This window comes from Balaenoptera physalus (genome assembly GCF_965194825.1).
Source record: "Balaenoptera physalus genome assembly, chromosome: 12".
Taxonomy (NCBI): Eukaryota; Metazoa; Chordata; class Mammalia; order Artiodactyla; family Balaenopteridae; genus Balaenoptera; species Balaenoptera physalus.
This window is the reverse complement of record NC_138897.1, coordinates 17180203-17196331: the sequence shown is the minus strand read 5'-3', so window position 1 is coordinate 17196331 and position 16129 is coordinate 17180203. Positions and strand designations below refer to the sequence as shown.

At 46.5% G+C, this 16129-nt stretch overlaps 1 protein-coding gene across 7 annotated transcripts in view; it reads left to right on the top strand.

Moving 5' to 3' along the window:
- Nucleotides 1-16129, top strand: part of NEDD4L (NEDD4 like E3 ubiquitin protein ligase) — a 338860-nt gene that overhangs the window by 102633 nt on the left and 220098 nt on the right. For all 7 annotated transcript variants that reach the window (XM_082417940.1, XM_082417938.1, XM_082417934.1 and 4 more), the window contains exon 2: nucleotides 4594-4667. In XM_082417940.1, coding sequence (XP_082274066.1) covers nucleotides 4594-4667 — 74 coding nt within the window. The remainder of the gene's footprint in view (nucleotides 1-4593; nucleotides 4668-16129) is intronic.

The following is a 16129-nucleotide window of genomic DNA, read 5'->3' as shown; positions in this document are numbered from 1 at the left end:
GAGTCTTCGTTTCTGTGCGAGGGCTTTCTCCAGTTGCAGCAAGCGGGGGCCACTCTTCATCGCGGTGTGCGGACCTCTCACGATCGCGGCCTCTCTTGTTGCGGAGCACAGGCTCCAGACGCGCAGGCTCAGTAATTGTGGCTCACGGGCCCAGTTGCTCCGTGGCATGTGGGATCTTCCCAGACCAGGGCTCGAACCCGTGTCCCCTGCATTAGCAGGCAGATTCTCAACCACTGCGCCACCAGGGAAGCCCCATTTTTTTTTTTTTAATTTTTAAATTTTATTTATTTTTTTATACAACAGGTTCTTATTAGTCATCAATTTTATACACATCAGTGTATACATGTCAATCCCAATTGCCCAATTCAGCACACCACCATCCCCACCCCCACCGCGGTTTTCCCCACTTGGTGTCCATACGTTTGTTCTTTACATCTGTGTCTCAACTTCTGCCCTGCAAACAGGTTCATCTGTACCATTTTTCTAGGTTCCACATACATGCGTTAATATACGATATTTGTTTTTCTCTTTCTGAATTACTTCACTCTGTATGACAGTCTCTAGATCCATCCACGTCTCAACAAATGACCCAATTTTGTTCCTTTTTATGGCTGAGTGATATTCCATTGTATATATGTACCACAACTTCTTTATCCATTCGTCTGTCGCTGGGCATTTAGGTTGCTTCCATGACCTGGCTATTGTAAATAGTGCTGCAGTGAACATTGGGGTGCATGTGTCTTTTTGAATTATGGTTTTCTCTGGGTATATGCCCAGTAGTGGGATTGCTGGATCATATGGTAATTCTGTTTTTAGTTTTTTAAAGAACCTCCATACTGTTCTCCATAGTGGCTGTATCAATTTACATTCCCACCAACAGTGCAAGAGGGTTCCCCTTTCTCCACACCCTCTCCAGCATTTGCTGTTTGTAGATTTTCTGATGATGCCCATTCTAACTGGTGTGAGGTGATACCTCATTGTAGTTTTGATTTGCATTTCTCTAATTATTAGTGATGTTGAGCAGCTTTTCATGTGCTTCTTGGCCATGTGTATGTCTTCTTTGGAGAAATGTCTATTTAGGTCTTCTGCCCATTTTTGGATTGGGTTGTTTGTTTCTTTAATATTGAGCTGCATGAGCTGTTTATATATTTTGCAGATTAATCCTTTGTCCGTTGACTCCTTTGCAAATATTTTCTCCCATTCTGAGGGTTGTCTTTTTGTCTTGTTTATGGTTTCTCACGTATTTTTAATGACAGTGTTATAGCCCGTTGCACGGAATTGCCGTGAATATTTAACTGTCTACTTGTGTGGCTTTTTACTTTTTTTTTTTCAATACATTTATTTATTTGGCTTCATTGGGTCTTCGTTGCTGAGCACAGGCTTTCTCTAGTTGCGGCGAGCGGGGGCTACTCTTCTTGCGGTGCGCGGGCTTCTCATTGCGGTGGCTTCTCTTGCTGCAGAGCATGGGCTCTAGGCATGCGGGCTTCAGTAGCTGTGGCTCACGGGCTCTAGAGCACAGGCTCAGTAGTTGTGGTGCATGGGCTTAGTTGCTCCGCGGCATGTGGGATCTTCCTGGCCCAGGGCTTGAACCCATGTCCCCTGCATTGGCAGGCGGATTCTTAACCACTGTACCACCAGGGAAGCCCCTACATTTTTAAATTAAAAAATGCTTTGATGACTCCGTTTAGCTAGTTTTGGGGGATTTTTATGGATTTTTTATTTTCTTAGGATTGATTCCTAGGTGAGAATTTGTTTACTGAATGGGTGTATGTATAAAATATTAAGGTGTTTAGACCCTCCTGATTTGTTTCCCCATGTAGTTGAGGGGTCTGGTATAGCACACTCTCAATAATACTGGAAGGTGGTCTGGGAGGGGTAGGGGGTGGGTGGGAGTTTTGTCTGTGTTCATTGCTGTATCCCCAGATCTTAGAACAGATGTTCATGTTTACTAAATGAATAAATCAGTTTCCATAAAAAATTCTAGGTATCCCTTCATTTAAATTTATTTTTATTCATTTATTCGTATAAATGTTCCCTGATTTTTAAAATGTATGCTTTTGCAGAGTAGGTCCGTCCAATGTAAGAACATTCACCCAACGTTAAACCTAAGGGAACTGGGTGTTAGCTGGGCTCATCCTATTCCTTAGAATCCAGACAAGGTTTCATTGAGCCCCCTATGGAGTTGGTGGAAAGGCCAGGATTCTGCCCAGGATTTCCGAGAATCCCAAGGGCTGTGAGACAAAGAGACAATTTCTAACCAGAATTCTTGTCTTCTCCTCTGTGACTTGTGATTGACTGTAGTTTGGTTTTCATCACACCGTCCCTTCTTTATTGCTCCCACATCAGTCACAAGTGCAAGACTAGGTGTGTTGCTCTGAGTTGGTCACTGGAAGAGTTACTGCTTTGTAGACCCTCCATCCTCTTCCTCCTCAAAGGTCCTTTCACCCTTCTGCTGCCAGATCACACATCTGCTTCAGCCAGCATCAAGGACGTGCCTGGAGCTGTAGCGCTTTCCTTTAACAGTATCCACCCTCCAGGGGTTCCAGCTGTTGTCACCCCTCTGCACAGTGGTGTCTGGGAGAATTGCTGATTTGCAGTATTTGTCATTGGTGAGAAGGGCAGAGAGTTGGGATGGGGGAGGCAGGGAGACAGAAAAAAATAAGTTCCTCTCCAGCTGTTCCTTGTCCTCATTTCTTCTTCTGAATGATTCCTTATTCCCCCAAGTAAAGTCTTAACCCCTTCGCCTTGCAGATGAGGATTTTATTTTAACCCATGGTTCTCAATTGGTGTGCTATGGGCACTAGTGGGTCATAAGCTCTTCCCAGGTGTACTAGGAACTGTCCACAGGTGTGTTGCCAAATTTTGATCCACGTGTAAAAATACTTCAGCTGTGGTATTCCTTGAGCTGAGTAGGCCATAGGAGCTGTCAAATGATGGCCGTGGGGTACAGCCTGCTATGAGAAACAGAAAAGAGCCTTAGCCTAGATAACGTGCCAAGAAAGAATCCCTGGTGATGGGTGGTGAGCTGAGTGTGTAAGAGAAAGGGGAGGGCACTCAGTACCTGCTTAAAGGACCAAGGGAAGAGCATGTAACCCTGGGAGCTTTGGTAAACCATGTAGTAGTGTCCTGTTTTAGTTATCTCTGGCTTGGCTGAATCCTTTCATGAAGGTTGCCAAACATATTAAATCCTGCCAGACTTGAATGCAGGCCTCCTTTGAAAGGGAATTATAAACACACACATGTTTGTGTCCCTTGCTGTGTTTGCATGTGGGCAGCCTTATGGCGGGGGTGGATGGTTGGAAGGATGAAGGATCCTGGGAAGTAAAGGTTCTCAAACATGGGTTCCGATTGCCTGTATGTGTGCTTGATCTGGGCGGCTAATTGATAAGGTTCAGCACCCTTTTCGCTCTATGTTTTATTTCACCCTGCCTTTATCTCCTTTGACAGGACATAACCTACAGATCATTTAGGGTTTCTTTCCCTCACCTATGTCTTGACTAAACACATTGGGTAGATGAATTTCATATTACTTCTCTCTTGCCCCTCAGCACTTGGGTCCCCAAGGGCTCCACCTCTAGCCATTTTTTCTTCTCACTCATCTTGGATAACTTTTCACCGATCTTGAACTCTACCTACCAACTGTCAGCTCTACACTGATAACTCCCAAGTCTCTAGCCCAGACTAGATCTCTCTCCCATTTATCTATTTAGTCATCTCTTTTTTTTCCACCTGGTTGTTTCACAGGGCACCTTGAATTCAACTGAATCCTCTATTTCAATTTATGGTAAGACTTAGTGACCCAAACTGGAAATCTGAGAGTTATCCTGGACTTCTGCCTGCCCTTCCCCCTAAGCCATCTCATCTCTCCTGAATGTCTTAGCCCTTAGACTAGACTTCTCCTGGCATGGCACCATCACAGGGTCCTGAGCTATCGTCTGCCCATCACTCTCAGTAGACCATCAGCATATTCATGTCTAAATTCCATGTCCAAGCTCAATGTCCATAGGAGCTGCTTAGAAAATATTGGAATGAATAAGTAAGCAGGCGGATGGGATGAATGAATGAATGGTTTCTGAGATCTTTTGGGGTGATTTCCATTTAGGATGATGCTTTTTCTTTCTTTTTACTGGAATGAGACATTATTTTTGTTTGCCAGCACCAACATTTTGAAACCGTAATTTTGAGGAAATATTTTACCACGTGAAATTCTTCTCTCAGGCCACACACACAAATATATTAACTTCAAAGGAGGAATTATTTATGAAATTTATGGTATGTTATTGCACTTGGGCATTTATCTAGGTGGTTTCGTGTGTGCGGTTGTGTTCTTGGTACAGCTGGGAAATATTTCCTGTCTGTGGCAGGAATCATTGATCTGCATGACCTAGTTTGAATTAAACTTGAGCTTAATTAACTTGGATGCTCTAAATGTCTAGGGTTGCAGGATTTCAGAGCTGGAATGTTGCTTTTTGAACTTCAGCGTAAGGAATGATCGCCTATGCGTAAAGAGAAATCATTGACTTTGCATATCGGCTGAGAGAACGATCGATTGAAAGTCCATTTTGTAAACTATTGTTTTTACCTGTCCAACAGGGAGAGTCCCGTATCCTCAGAGTGAAGGTTGTTTCTGGAATTGATCTCGCCAAAAAGGACATCTTCGGAGCCAGGTATGTTTGCTTTGTTGTTGGTGGTGGTTTTTTTAAAATTTATTTATTTATGGCTGTGTTGGGTCTTTGTTTCTGTGCGAGGGCTTTCTCTAGTTGCGGCAAGCGGGGGCCACTCTTCATCGCGGTGCGCGGGCCTCTCATTATCGCGGCCTCTCTTGTCGCGGAGCACAGGCTCCAGACGCGCGGGCTCAGCAATTGTGGCTCACGGGCCTAGTTGCTCCGCGGCATGTGGGATCTTCCCAGACCAGGGCTCGAACCCGTGTTCCCTGCATTGGCAGGCAGATTCTCAACCACTGCACCACCAGGGAAGCCCCTGTTTGCTTTTTTATCTGGTAGGCTTCTGAAGAGAGTTTAAGCAAGCGCTTTTCCAGTTCAGGTGCATCGGAAGGACCCGGACAGGGCGGGGGGCGGGGCGCGGGGCGGTGCTTCTTAGAGCAGAGATTGCTGGGCCCTGCCTCCCGAGTTCCTGATTGAGCAGGTGGTGCTCATGCTGCAGCTGGTTCAGGGACCACATTCTTGCAGGGGTGTAGACCTTGTGTCACGGCGGCAGTTAGCAGGCTTGGCCTTCCTACGGGTTGATTTCATGAGGAAATTAGATTCAGATGTTTGTTTTTCTGCAGTAGAAAAATAAGTTTGAGAACATGTCTGTGTTCATTTTAATTTATTCCTGTTTTTTGTTTTTTTGGTTTTTTTTTTTTTTTTTAAAAAAAACAACCCTAGCTGAGGGAAACAAAGTATTGTTTTGTTCCTGGGAGAGCTGGATATTTTTTGGCATGTGTAATTTTGGAATTAAGAGACTTGGTGATTTCTGTGGCATTTACGGAAGCACTCGCAGCCTCATCGTTCTGGCTGTTTCAGCTTTTGTATTTTGAGTGCGGCACCTGGTATCCCTGTATCTTTCAGTCACCCCTGCTGGCTCTTGACTGTGTCGCCTTAAGTTGCTGGAGTGGTGGCAGAGTGAGGTTTAGAGCTGCTTGGAACTAGGGTTTGAACCAGATTTCGGAGAGCAAAGCCCTTTTGAGCTTTTGACCGAAAGGATATATGAGCGATGATGTAGTCCAACTTCCCTGTTGAATGGAAACAGGAAAGGTTACTATTTAAATCCAGTCACATACGAGGCCCCCCGGTCCCTGCTCAGCGCCCTCTTCGAGTTGGGTACCCGATGGGGTTGAACCAGAGGGCCGTGCTGGCCGCTAGAGTCACCACGTTGGAGCACGAGGTCATCCTGTGAGTCTCTGGGACCATTGCCCGTAGTGACGCTCGGGTTCAGGGCCTCAGCCTGACACTGGAGACCCTGAGTGATGAGGCCTCGTTCTGTCCAGCTAACCTCGTCCTCCCCACACCGCTCAGAAGCCCTTGTCTGCCGTTGGTCGGCACACCTCTTTTATATTCTGTCCTGTTACCATGCCCATTTTGAGTTTTGTCTAGCAAAGAAATCGGTAAGTTACTAATGTGATTTGCGTTAACGAGCAAAAATAAATCCAGGCATATCTCACTTTATTGCGCTTCCCAGATACTGTTTTTTAACAAATGGAGGGTTTGTGGCAATCCTGTGTTGTCAGACGATTGACATTTTTTAGCAAGAAAGTATTTTTAAGTTAAGGTATTTACACTTTTAAAAAAAGACATAGTGCTACTGCACATCTAATAGACTACAGTATAGTGTAAACATAACTGGTATATGCACTGGGAACCCAAAATTCGTGTGACTCGTTTTATGGTGATATTCGATTTATTGCGGGGCTCTGGAACTGAGCCTGCAGTATCTCCGAGGTCTGCCTGTAAATAAGTAAAATTGATGCACGTTCAATATCAGGGAAATATTTTTTTAAACTTCTGATGCTTACGTGTACCCCAAATGACTAACTGAGGGTTAGCTTTCTGAGTTGTGTCACTGGGAAACCGCATGCTTTGGGGCACTGCCATCAGCCTGAGCTGCAGGTGATGGGGTGGGGAGGGGCAGGGGAGGCACATCCCACCTGCAGGTTCTTATTTGACTGTGAAGCCACCCTGAGTGGTTTACCATGCGCCTGTGCTAATGCTCTAGCATTTCACTTGCCTCTTACTAAATTAGACGTTTATTGGAGACAGAGACATCTTTTTAGCATCTTTCTTCTATTGCTTAACACACAGAGCGCCAAGAACAGGACTGGGTCAGTTGGATTTTAAATTTCAATGTTTGCACGCTGGCTAGTAGATTGTGCTCTTATGTCAGAAATGCCTGTTGCTCTCACTGGCTCTTTGCATCAAATGTTAGAGTTTGGAAGGAAGAAGTTGGATTTGGAATATTACAGTCACTTTTCTTTCGATTCATTTTTGTTTTGTTTTATCCAAAACCCTTCCTTAAAAAAAATGAAATTGATTCAGATTGTGTTTTTTAGCCTGTTCAGAAGTTCTGAGGTTAAAATTGGTAGCAGAATTGGGCTCCAAATCATAAAAGAGCCAGGCAGATCTGAATTGTTACCATTTATATGAAAAGAGGAAGAGTTATTTCTTCGGGGCAGGGTTGAGAGGAATTATAGATAATGCCTCAGGATGTTCAGTGGAAAGAGAAATAGTGCTGTGGCTTCACGAACCGAGTGCCAGAAAATGAGCCAGAAGCTCTGAATCTGCGTTCTGCCCTTCACTGTCTTAGTTTAATAAATTCAGCACACACACCCCTGCCTGCCTGCCTCCCTCCTTCCCTCTCCCCGTCTCAGGGGCCAGAGTGCTCAAAGGACCCGTTTGCCAGTGAATGGGTGCCAGTTGGAGGGTTAGGTGACCATGCAGGGTCCCGCCGCACTGGCATCTCCCTGGAGAGTGGTGCCGGTTCTTGCCTCATTATTTTGCCTGGTGACCTGCTGTCTCTTCCACGTTGTCTCATGCACATCCTTTCAACCCACCTGTGTCACAGTTCGTTAGCAGAAAGCAAGGAGAGCAGTTTCCTCGTCACCGGCGGGCTGGGGTCAGGGAGAACCCCAAGGTGACTCTGGTTGGCTGGCAGCGCTCACGTGTCCTGGGGGAGTAGCCGTGAGTGTGGCAGGTGTTGTAATGTCTTCTGCGCTGTCCCCTGGAGTGAGACCCTTTTCTCCGTGTCTTTCCGAACCGCAGGCCGGCAGGCCCCCCTTCTCCCCCAGCCTGTCACTGAATCTTCCCTCCACCTCTGTGTCTTCCAGGACCCTGATTCTCCCTTCACAGAAGGAGGGCTGGGTAGGCACTGGGAGCCCTGATGGATGGAGGAGGAAGGACAGTTTTCCTCAGCAGCAGCGTCAGGCACTTGGAAGTGGGAGAAATCATACAGGCTTGGATGTGCTGGAAGACGGATTTACAGTCTCTGGAGTCAAAGGAGGCTGCCCGGGTCACGTGGCCTGAGGGTGGGGGAGGGCCGGGCGTGTTGGTCGGAGTAGGTGATGCTGGAGGGTAGAGCAGTGCACTCCTGGGTGGGCTCCTGGCCCCGCAGAGGCTGCCTGAGGCTCCAGCTCTGAGGACTGGCATCTGCGGGGCCCTGGCCTCTAGGCCTCCCTCTCAGCTTGGTCTCACGAAGACCACCCTTTTCCAAAACAGAAGTGGGTGCCCTCTGTATGCAGTGTTTGTAACATGATATTACTTCCCTTTTGACGTGTTATTGGCATTTTACACATGGCCTACCTTTTGAAAGAGTCTGATTTTCTTTTGCCCAGGCTTTAAAAAAAAAAGAAACTTTCCACTCACCGCGCACCTGAAATGCCCTTCTCCTTACCTGCTCTCTCTGTCCCAATCCAGTGCTGAGGACACAGGATCACTTTCCAGCTTCCATCCAGCAAAGTCTCACTTTATTAAAAGAGTCTTTATTGTTGGGAATGTCCTGGCGGTCCCATGGTTAGCACTTGGCGCTTTCACTGCTGGGGCCTGGGTTCGATCCCTGGTCGGGGAACTAGGATCCCACAAGCCTCGCAGTGCAGGTATTTAAAAAAAAAAAGAGCCTTTGTTGGAAGAAGATTTGATAATTGAGCTGTTGCTCCCCTGGAACTTCTCAGCAGTTGGTCTGTGTGGAGAATTGCCGCAGTAGAGAAAGATGTTTTCTTTTGGACCCTACCTTCAGGTGGAGAAGGGCAATGCTATAATCTGTCATCTAAACAAGGGACACTCTTGTTTGCAACAAATGCTTAATCAAATGGGATGTCAGGACATGGGATGTAGATGGAGACGGTGGTCACCTTGGGTCAGAGGCATCCAACTGTTAAGATCTATACTGTGAAAAAAAAAATGCTGTGCAAGGGTTTTGAGCGTTTGCTGTTGTTGCTGTCTTAAGCTTGGCCAAAAGAAAATCAGACTCTTTCAAAAAGTAGGCCATGTGTAAAACGCCAATAACACATCAAAAGGGAAGTAAAATCATGCTGGAAACACGGCATACAAGAGGGTACCCACTTCTGTTTTGGAAACAGGTTGTCTTTGTGAGACAAAGTGCAGCGTTAGGGGATCAAGGTGACAGCGCCACCTGGGAGGTCCCTTGGATGCTGTGCTGGTGGATGGTTTGTCGCTACTCGCTTTCTGAAGTGACCCACCGACCTGTCCACACCTCCCACTCTTCAGCCTGCTGCAGAGCGTTTGAGCTGAGGCGAAGACCTAGCCAGATAAATCCCCTCCTTGCCTGGTTGGATCTGCATTCGCCTGTGGGCTGAAATCCCAGTTTCCTTTTAAGGTGGAGGTTTCACATCCCTTTGTAAGGCAGTGTGCCACGCCCTCTCTGGTTGGTTTGCCGCTGCCTGCTTTTCCCTGCTCATCCCTACACACAGCACACTCTGTCTTTGCTCCCTCCGCCCCTCTGCACCCCTGTCCTCACCCTCACCTGCCAGGCAGCTCGGCCGGTCATCTCCTCTGCTGGTCCCTCCCAGTCCCCCAGCAGATTACTTCCCGTCTTTCATATGCCCTACAACCTGGAAGTATTATGTGTCCCTCTGTTGTTGTTTTACGATTATAACTATTTCTTTCTCCCAGACTACATTTTTAGCTTCTGACAGCTAGGGTTTATTTTATTTTTTACTCTCCCTGCCTTACACGATACCAGCACGTAGTAGATTCTCAAGAAATATTTACAGAAAGGGTGAATGATGACCTCATCTCTTCCCCCCTTCCCTCCTTTTCCTGCCCCTTCACTGAAAACTCACCTTCCTCTAAGTGCGCCATGGAACGTGCTGCTTCTTGCCTTTGCGGGTGTTTCCCCCTCTGCCCGGAGTCTGCTTACAGCCTTTCTGGCACTGCTTGCCCAGCTCTCCAGGTCCAGTTCAAGTGGCAGCACCTCTGCTGGGCTCCCTAGCCCAAGAGGAGAAAACAACTCTTGTGCCTAGGCTGTCCTGGTTCCACAAGTTTCCCCTTCCCTCCAGCCCCGGTCTCAGCTCTGAGGCTGTAGCTCTTATTCTTGTTTGTCAACCCAGAGAGATCCTGGCACATGGCAGTTGCTTGACTTGACTTCAATAGTAGAATCTAATAGTAGAACCTAAGCTATGGTGCAGGGTCGCCAGCCTGGAGGAAGGGTCAGTTTTTTCTAATTCTCAGAGGTGCCCTTAGCTCATCAGGCATCTCCCTCACCCCCACCCTGCCATCCAGGGCAGGTGCTTTTTGTAATTCTCACAAAGGGTCTGTGTAGACCAGTGGAGGAGGCCCGCCTAGGAGTCTGATAAAAGGTGAGCGTGGAGGAGGGATTGAGGGAAGCGAGCACGAAGGCTGGTGTCAGAAGAGCATCTCAGGGAGCCAGCGGGATGGCAGGCAGGAAGGGTCTCCGTTTGATGCTGATGTCTTTGCAGAATCACTGCTTCAAAGCCCACAGAAGGGAACACACTTGCTTGTGGTGGTGGATATAGAAACTTCTGCTTGGGGGGCATGAGGCTGAGCTGGGGCTGCAATGGAAGGTCAAGACCCTGCACCAACCCTTTAGTCTTAGGGTCAGGATGGAGCCATTGGCACGAGTCATGGGTTGGGGAGCATGTGGCTGTCATTTCAGACAGGAGAGGTAGAGGCAGTGGGCCGGGCTCTTCACGGGCAGTTACAGGTGGGGTTGGCGGGACCGCTCTGACTTACCTGGGAGCCTTTTAGGTACTTTCTGATGCGGCAGGGATGAGTCCTGCTGTTTGGCCACAGTGATGTGTGCAGTTTGGGGTCCGTAAGTCATGCTTTCCTAAAATGGGGTATAAGGAAGGAGGGGAGCGAGTCACGATAGCTCATGTTTATTGAGTGCGTCCTACGTGCCAGGCATGGCATGACCTATCTACACAGGAGCTCGTTTGATTCTCCCAAAAGCCCTTATGCTGCAGGCCCTATTCTTCTTTCCATTTTGCAGATAAGGAAAACACGGCAAGAAAGAGAAGTTGCAAAGTCTGTATACCACTAGTAAGTTTTAGAGCTGTGAGCTGAGTGAGAGCTTAGGCTCTTAAGTTATTTACAGACTATTTTGAGTGCTTCCAGGTTGGCTGGCCCAGTGCATGGAACGTGATATGAAGTCATCAGAGTCTGCCTTTGTGAAGATGGAATAATTATCTCCATTTTTAGGTGAGGAAGTTGAGGTTCAGAGAGATTGTCATCAGCCCAAGATGAAACCACTCTGTAGTGAGTGGTGGGACCAGCTGAGTCCAGATTTATCTGACTTCAGGGCTCTTTCCCATGGTGCCTTAATACTCATCTTGAACGGCCAAGGTTCAGCCATTGGATGGGCCGTTGGACTAGATGATTGTTAGATTTGATGACTAAGCATTTTTTAAAAAGCAGATTTAAAGAACTAGCCAGTGTGTGTGATGGCAGCTAATCAAGTGCCTAGAATTGTGAGTGAATATCATCAAGTATTAGATTTCGAATAGATAAGATCTTTTTTTTTAAACTTAAAATACCTTTTCGAGTTTCAAACTGTATTCTTTTTCAGTTAAGCTTGTATCTTAAGACATCTAACCTTTTGTCATAGGCTTAAGTGGTCACTGAATAGGATCATTTTAATTCACGTTTTAGATCTACCCTCCCCCCTTTTCCTCCTTAATTATGATCAGAGTCTTTATTCGAGGTTACAGTGGGTGGAATGCTTTTGAGACTATAAAGCTGCTCCTTAAAATTGAGCAACGCTGGCGAAGACAGACCAACTCCAGAATTTTATGCGTTTGTGCGGAAAGTTTCAGGACCCAAATTTCACAGTTGCTTCTTTATTGTGTGGGTTGAGCCTCAAGTTAGACCTGTTTGGGTTGCTCTCATTTTTTCTTTTGGCAGCTGGTGATTTAAAATTTAAAACACATACGACTCAGACATTGGAGGGATGTGGTCAGAAAATCCTTCTGTCTTCCAGTAATTGAGACTGATGGGGACTTAATGCCACCTAATGAGAGCTCTGTGGCACCAGCTGTCTCCAGTCCCCACCGTCTAGATTTAAGTTGTTAATATTTTGCCACATTGGCTGCATCTGTTTTTTTTTTCCTGAAGTATTCAAAAGTGAATTACAGACCTCATGACACTTAGCCCCTAAATACTTCAGCCTGTGTCTCTAGGAGGAAAAAAACCCCCATATTCCTTCATAACCATCATGCAGTTTTCACAAAATTAACAATAATTGCCTGCTGGACTTTATTACCTAGTCCATTATCTGAATTCCCCCAACTGGCCCTGAAATGCCTTTTACAAGTGGGCTGTTTAAACCAGAATTCAGTTGAGAATCATGTATTGCAGTTAGCTGTGAGGTCTCTTAAGACCCTGTTAATCTAGAACAGTCTTCGCTCCCCTTTTTGAATGACCTTGAGGGGTCAGTAGGTCGTCTCTCTGACCACATTTGATTGTTTCCTGTGGTATCATATAATGCATTCTTCTTTCTCCTGGGTTTCCTGTACCTTAGGAGTTGGATCTAAAAGGTTGATCAAATTCAGTTTAAACTTGTAAGACAGGAATGGGGGATGCTATTTGATCAGGAGGGACCCAACATCTGGTTGTCCCGTAACTGATGATGCTACAATTCATCCCTGGGTTAAAATCTGTTCCCTCCACTGTTGAATTACATTTTCCCCCAGGGGACCAGCAAGAAATGGGTGAGGTGATAGTTTGGCACTAGATAGATGTAAATTTTAAACACTAATTTCCTTTTTCTCCCAAAGGATTAGAAATTGTTTTTTCTTTTGCCCCTTTTGGAAAACAGCACACAAAAGAACTCTCCTCCTTTTACAGGTTGAGAAACCTTGAGGCCATAAGTACCTTGAGGGTCCCTTGCTAACTGCCCGCACTTCTAGGACACGATGAGGCCAGGGTTTGTATAGTGTCAGGGTTTGTATAGTGTGGGTTCTAGACTGAACCCACAGGTGTGTCTCTTTGGCCCATGGAACACTAAAACAAAGAAATAGAAAATTTGAGCCAACGTTTGGGAGATTTCTTATTAAAAAACCAGATTTCTAGGTTTCTGGAGAATCTCGACGACCTAGACATCCTGGCCCATGTTCCTGTGAGGCTGCGTGGCTGGAGCTGTGTGCTGGTGGCGCCCTTTGGGTAGGGCCGTGCCCTTGGGGCCACCATGGACCCCACACCTCCTGCTGTGTTGTGTGTGGCCGGTCTCCCCCACTGACCTGGCCCTGAGGCCCCTGGAGGGACCGCCTGCGTTTGGTGCTGACCCTGCCCTGGGTGGTCTTTGGCGTGTTGAGCTGACCTCCCTGCGGCACACCTGGCCCCTTACGCTCTGCTGACACTGTGTTTGTGACCTGCCAGCTCTGTGCAAAACTCCCTCTCCCTCTGGAGGCCTGTTGGAGCAGCCTTAGCTATCTAGGGCGTTGCTGAGAATCACAACAGCAACACTAATGGCCTCTGGGCCAAAAAGTTTTTGTATTAAAATCCTTGCACCTAAGAGCTCTTACAGTTAGTCACGTGAGAGCACAGAGCACCCAGCTCTCAGACTGTTTATTCTGATTGTTCTCCCCTGACCCCCAAACCCTGAAATGACGTTAAACGGTACTAACCCTTTCCTCCCAGATAAAGACCTCTTCTAATTCCGCAGCAGGCAAACAGCTTTTTATATATTTGTGCTTATCTCCTGGTCTTTGAATGAATGAACAGATGCAACAACCTTTTTTTTAAAAAATAATTACAAATTTTTTTTTTTTTTTTTTTGGCCACACCATGTGGCATTTGGGATCTTAGTTCCCTGACCAGAGATTGAACCCATGCCCCCTGCAGTGGAAGCACGGAGTCCTAACCACTGGACTGCCAGGGAAGTCCCTGCAACATCTTTTCAAAATATGTCAGTCACCGTTTGCACACCGTTTAGGCCACCAGGTTTCCCAGACAGAGACGTGAGGAGTGGCAGATGGGTCAGTGCGCAGGGCAAGCACGTCTCCATCCTGCCTTAAGCCCCAGGCTTGCTGTCCTAGAGCCAGTGCCGTAAGAATGGATGTTTAGAATGATCTGGACTCCCTGAAGAGGCTATGCTGGAGTATGCACTGATTCAGAATTCAGGGACTATCTGATCAGTTTAAAACTATACCCACATAGACTGGCCTTTGTGTCTTTCCAGTTTTGGTAAATAAGGGGGTGAAGTAGATGGGCCACATTTATGTACCATTCCCTGCTGTTATGTTAATGAGAATCCCTTGTTCAGAATCCCCTCCTTTGCCTCAACTCCTGACACATGAATGTGTTGGCATCTGTCACCTAAAGGGCCTGGGCTCTGCCACCTGCTTTAACACAGAGAGGAGGGAAAATTGCAGGATGTCTTGCCCTTACCTTCATCAGCGATGGTCGACGCTCTGGTCCCTGAGTCTCTAGGTCAGGGAATTTGATGCGTTTTAGGAAGATGAGGGCGCCCCGCACGTAGCAGGTGCTTGATAAATTTTGTTCATCTGGTCACAGTGGAGCCTGAGAAAATGGAAAAATTAAAAAGCAGCTGAAGAGCCGTGGGCAGTATTTTACTCCAGTAACATAATTAATTTCAGAGGGCACCAGTTGGGGGTTGGAAGTCTGAGGATGCCACTGGGGAGTGGTGAGGTTGGACCCTCTGCCCGACATCGCTGTGTCCCAGGGCCCCGGCATCCTTCCTCTGCCTCCCGCCCCGCCTACCCACCCGACCCCGGCCAAGCCGCCTCCCTCTCCTCCTTCCTTCCTTCCTTCCTCTCTTTCATTCCTCAGCTGCCTGTGTCCCCCCAGCTCACCCCGATAGCCTTACTCTTGCTTGATCCTAAAGTTTATTCTATATTTGTCTCCCAGAAGTTCCCCTTTTGGTGATGGGAAAGGACGTAGGGAGCTGAAGTATTATAAGGGAGGGAATGTTGCCAACTTGAGATGAGTCAGAAGTGAAAGCATTTTAGAATGTGTAAGACAATGAAGACAATATTTATTTTACAGAAATGGAGCTAACAACGCAGCCTTCAGGAGCACAGCCAGTAGGTATCGCATGGAGAGAGGTCTGACGTTCGGATGGCAGAGGGTGCACTGCTATAGTTTCATCACAAAGATTTAAGGGAGACGTTCCTCTCTCCGTTAATGGTTCCCCAGTGTTTTAGGTGAGAGCTGACTCTCCAGCTCATTCTCAGTGCTAAAGCCTGGAGGAGGCCTTGAGGGTGGGCTCACTGTGCACCTGCACTGACAAAAATGGCATCACTGAAGGTGAAAAATTGTTATACCTGAAAGAAGTGCTTTGCAAAATGCACAATCCACAATCCATTTTGGTTTGCAAGGCAGAAATAGAGACACAGATGTAGAGAACAAATGTATGAACCCCAAGGGGGGGAAAGCGGGCTGTGGGATGAACTGGGAGATTGGGATTGACATATATACACTAATATGTATAAAATAGATAACTAATAAGAACCTGCTGTATAGCACAGGGAACTCCACTTCGCCGTACAGTAGAAACTAACACAACATTGTAAAACAACTATACCCCAATTTAAAAAAAAAAAAAAAAAGAATCCATTTTGGATGCATCTCTCTGGAACCCCAAAGTATTATTTTTCAGATCCAACTTTCATATGTTGGATTATTGCATCTTCTAAGAAACATTCATAAAATTATTTCTATTTAATGTTTATATTTAGGGCAGGAACCTGGAAAATTAAGTTTTTAAGACTGCCTTAGAAGTTTCACCAAGCTGGCAGGTTCTTCAGTGGTAAAGACAACCTTTTCTAAGTGCTGCAGGCAGTCTGAATCGGGGCAGCAAACCTTTTCTGTAAAGGGCCAGAGAGAGAGTAAATAGTTGAGGCTTTGCAGGACTTACAGTCTCTCAAGATAGTACTAAAGCAGCCAGGACAGTATCTAAATGAATGGGCTTGGCTATGTACCAGTGGCCTGTGGGCCATAGTTTGCCCGCCCCTGAGAGTATAAGCTGTTGATTCTCTATAACATATGTATTTAGAACTGGGGGTGCCAGTATTATTTGGTCATGATTTCCAGATTAAACTATTTCATTGAGCTGTAGGTTGGTCAGTGACAGACAGGAATTTAGCCAGTATTGACTTTTAGGGCATGAGGGAGTAGGGTTCCTAGATGCAGCAGTAGCT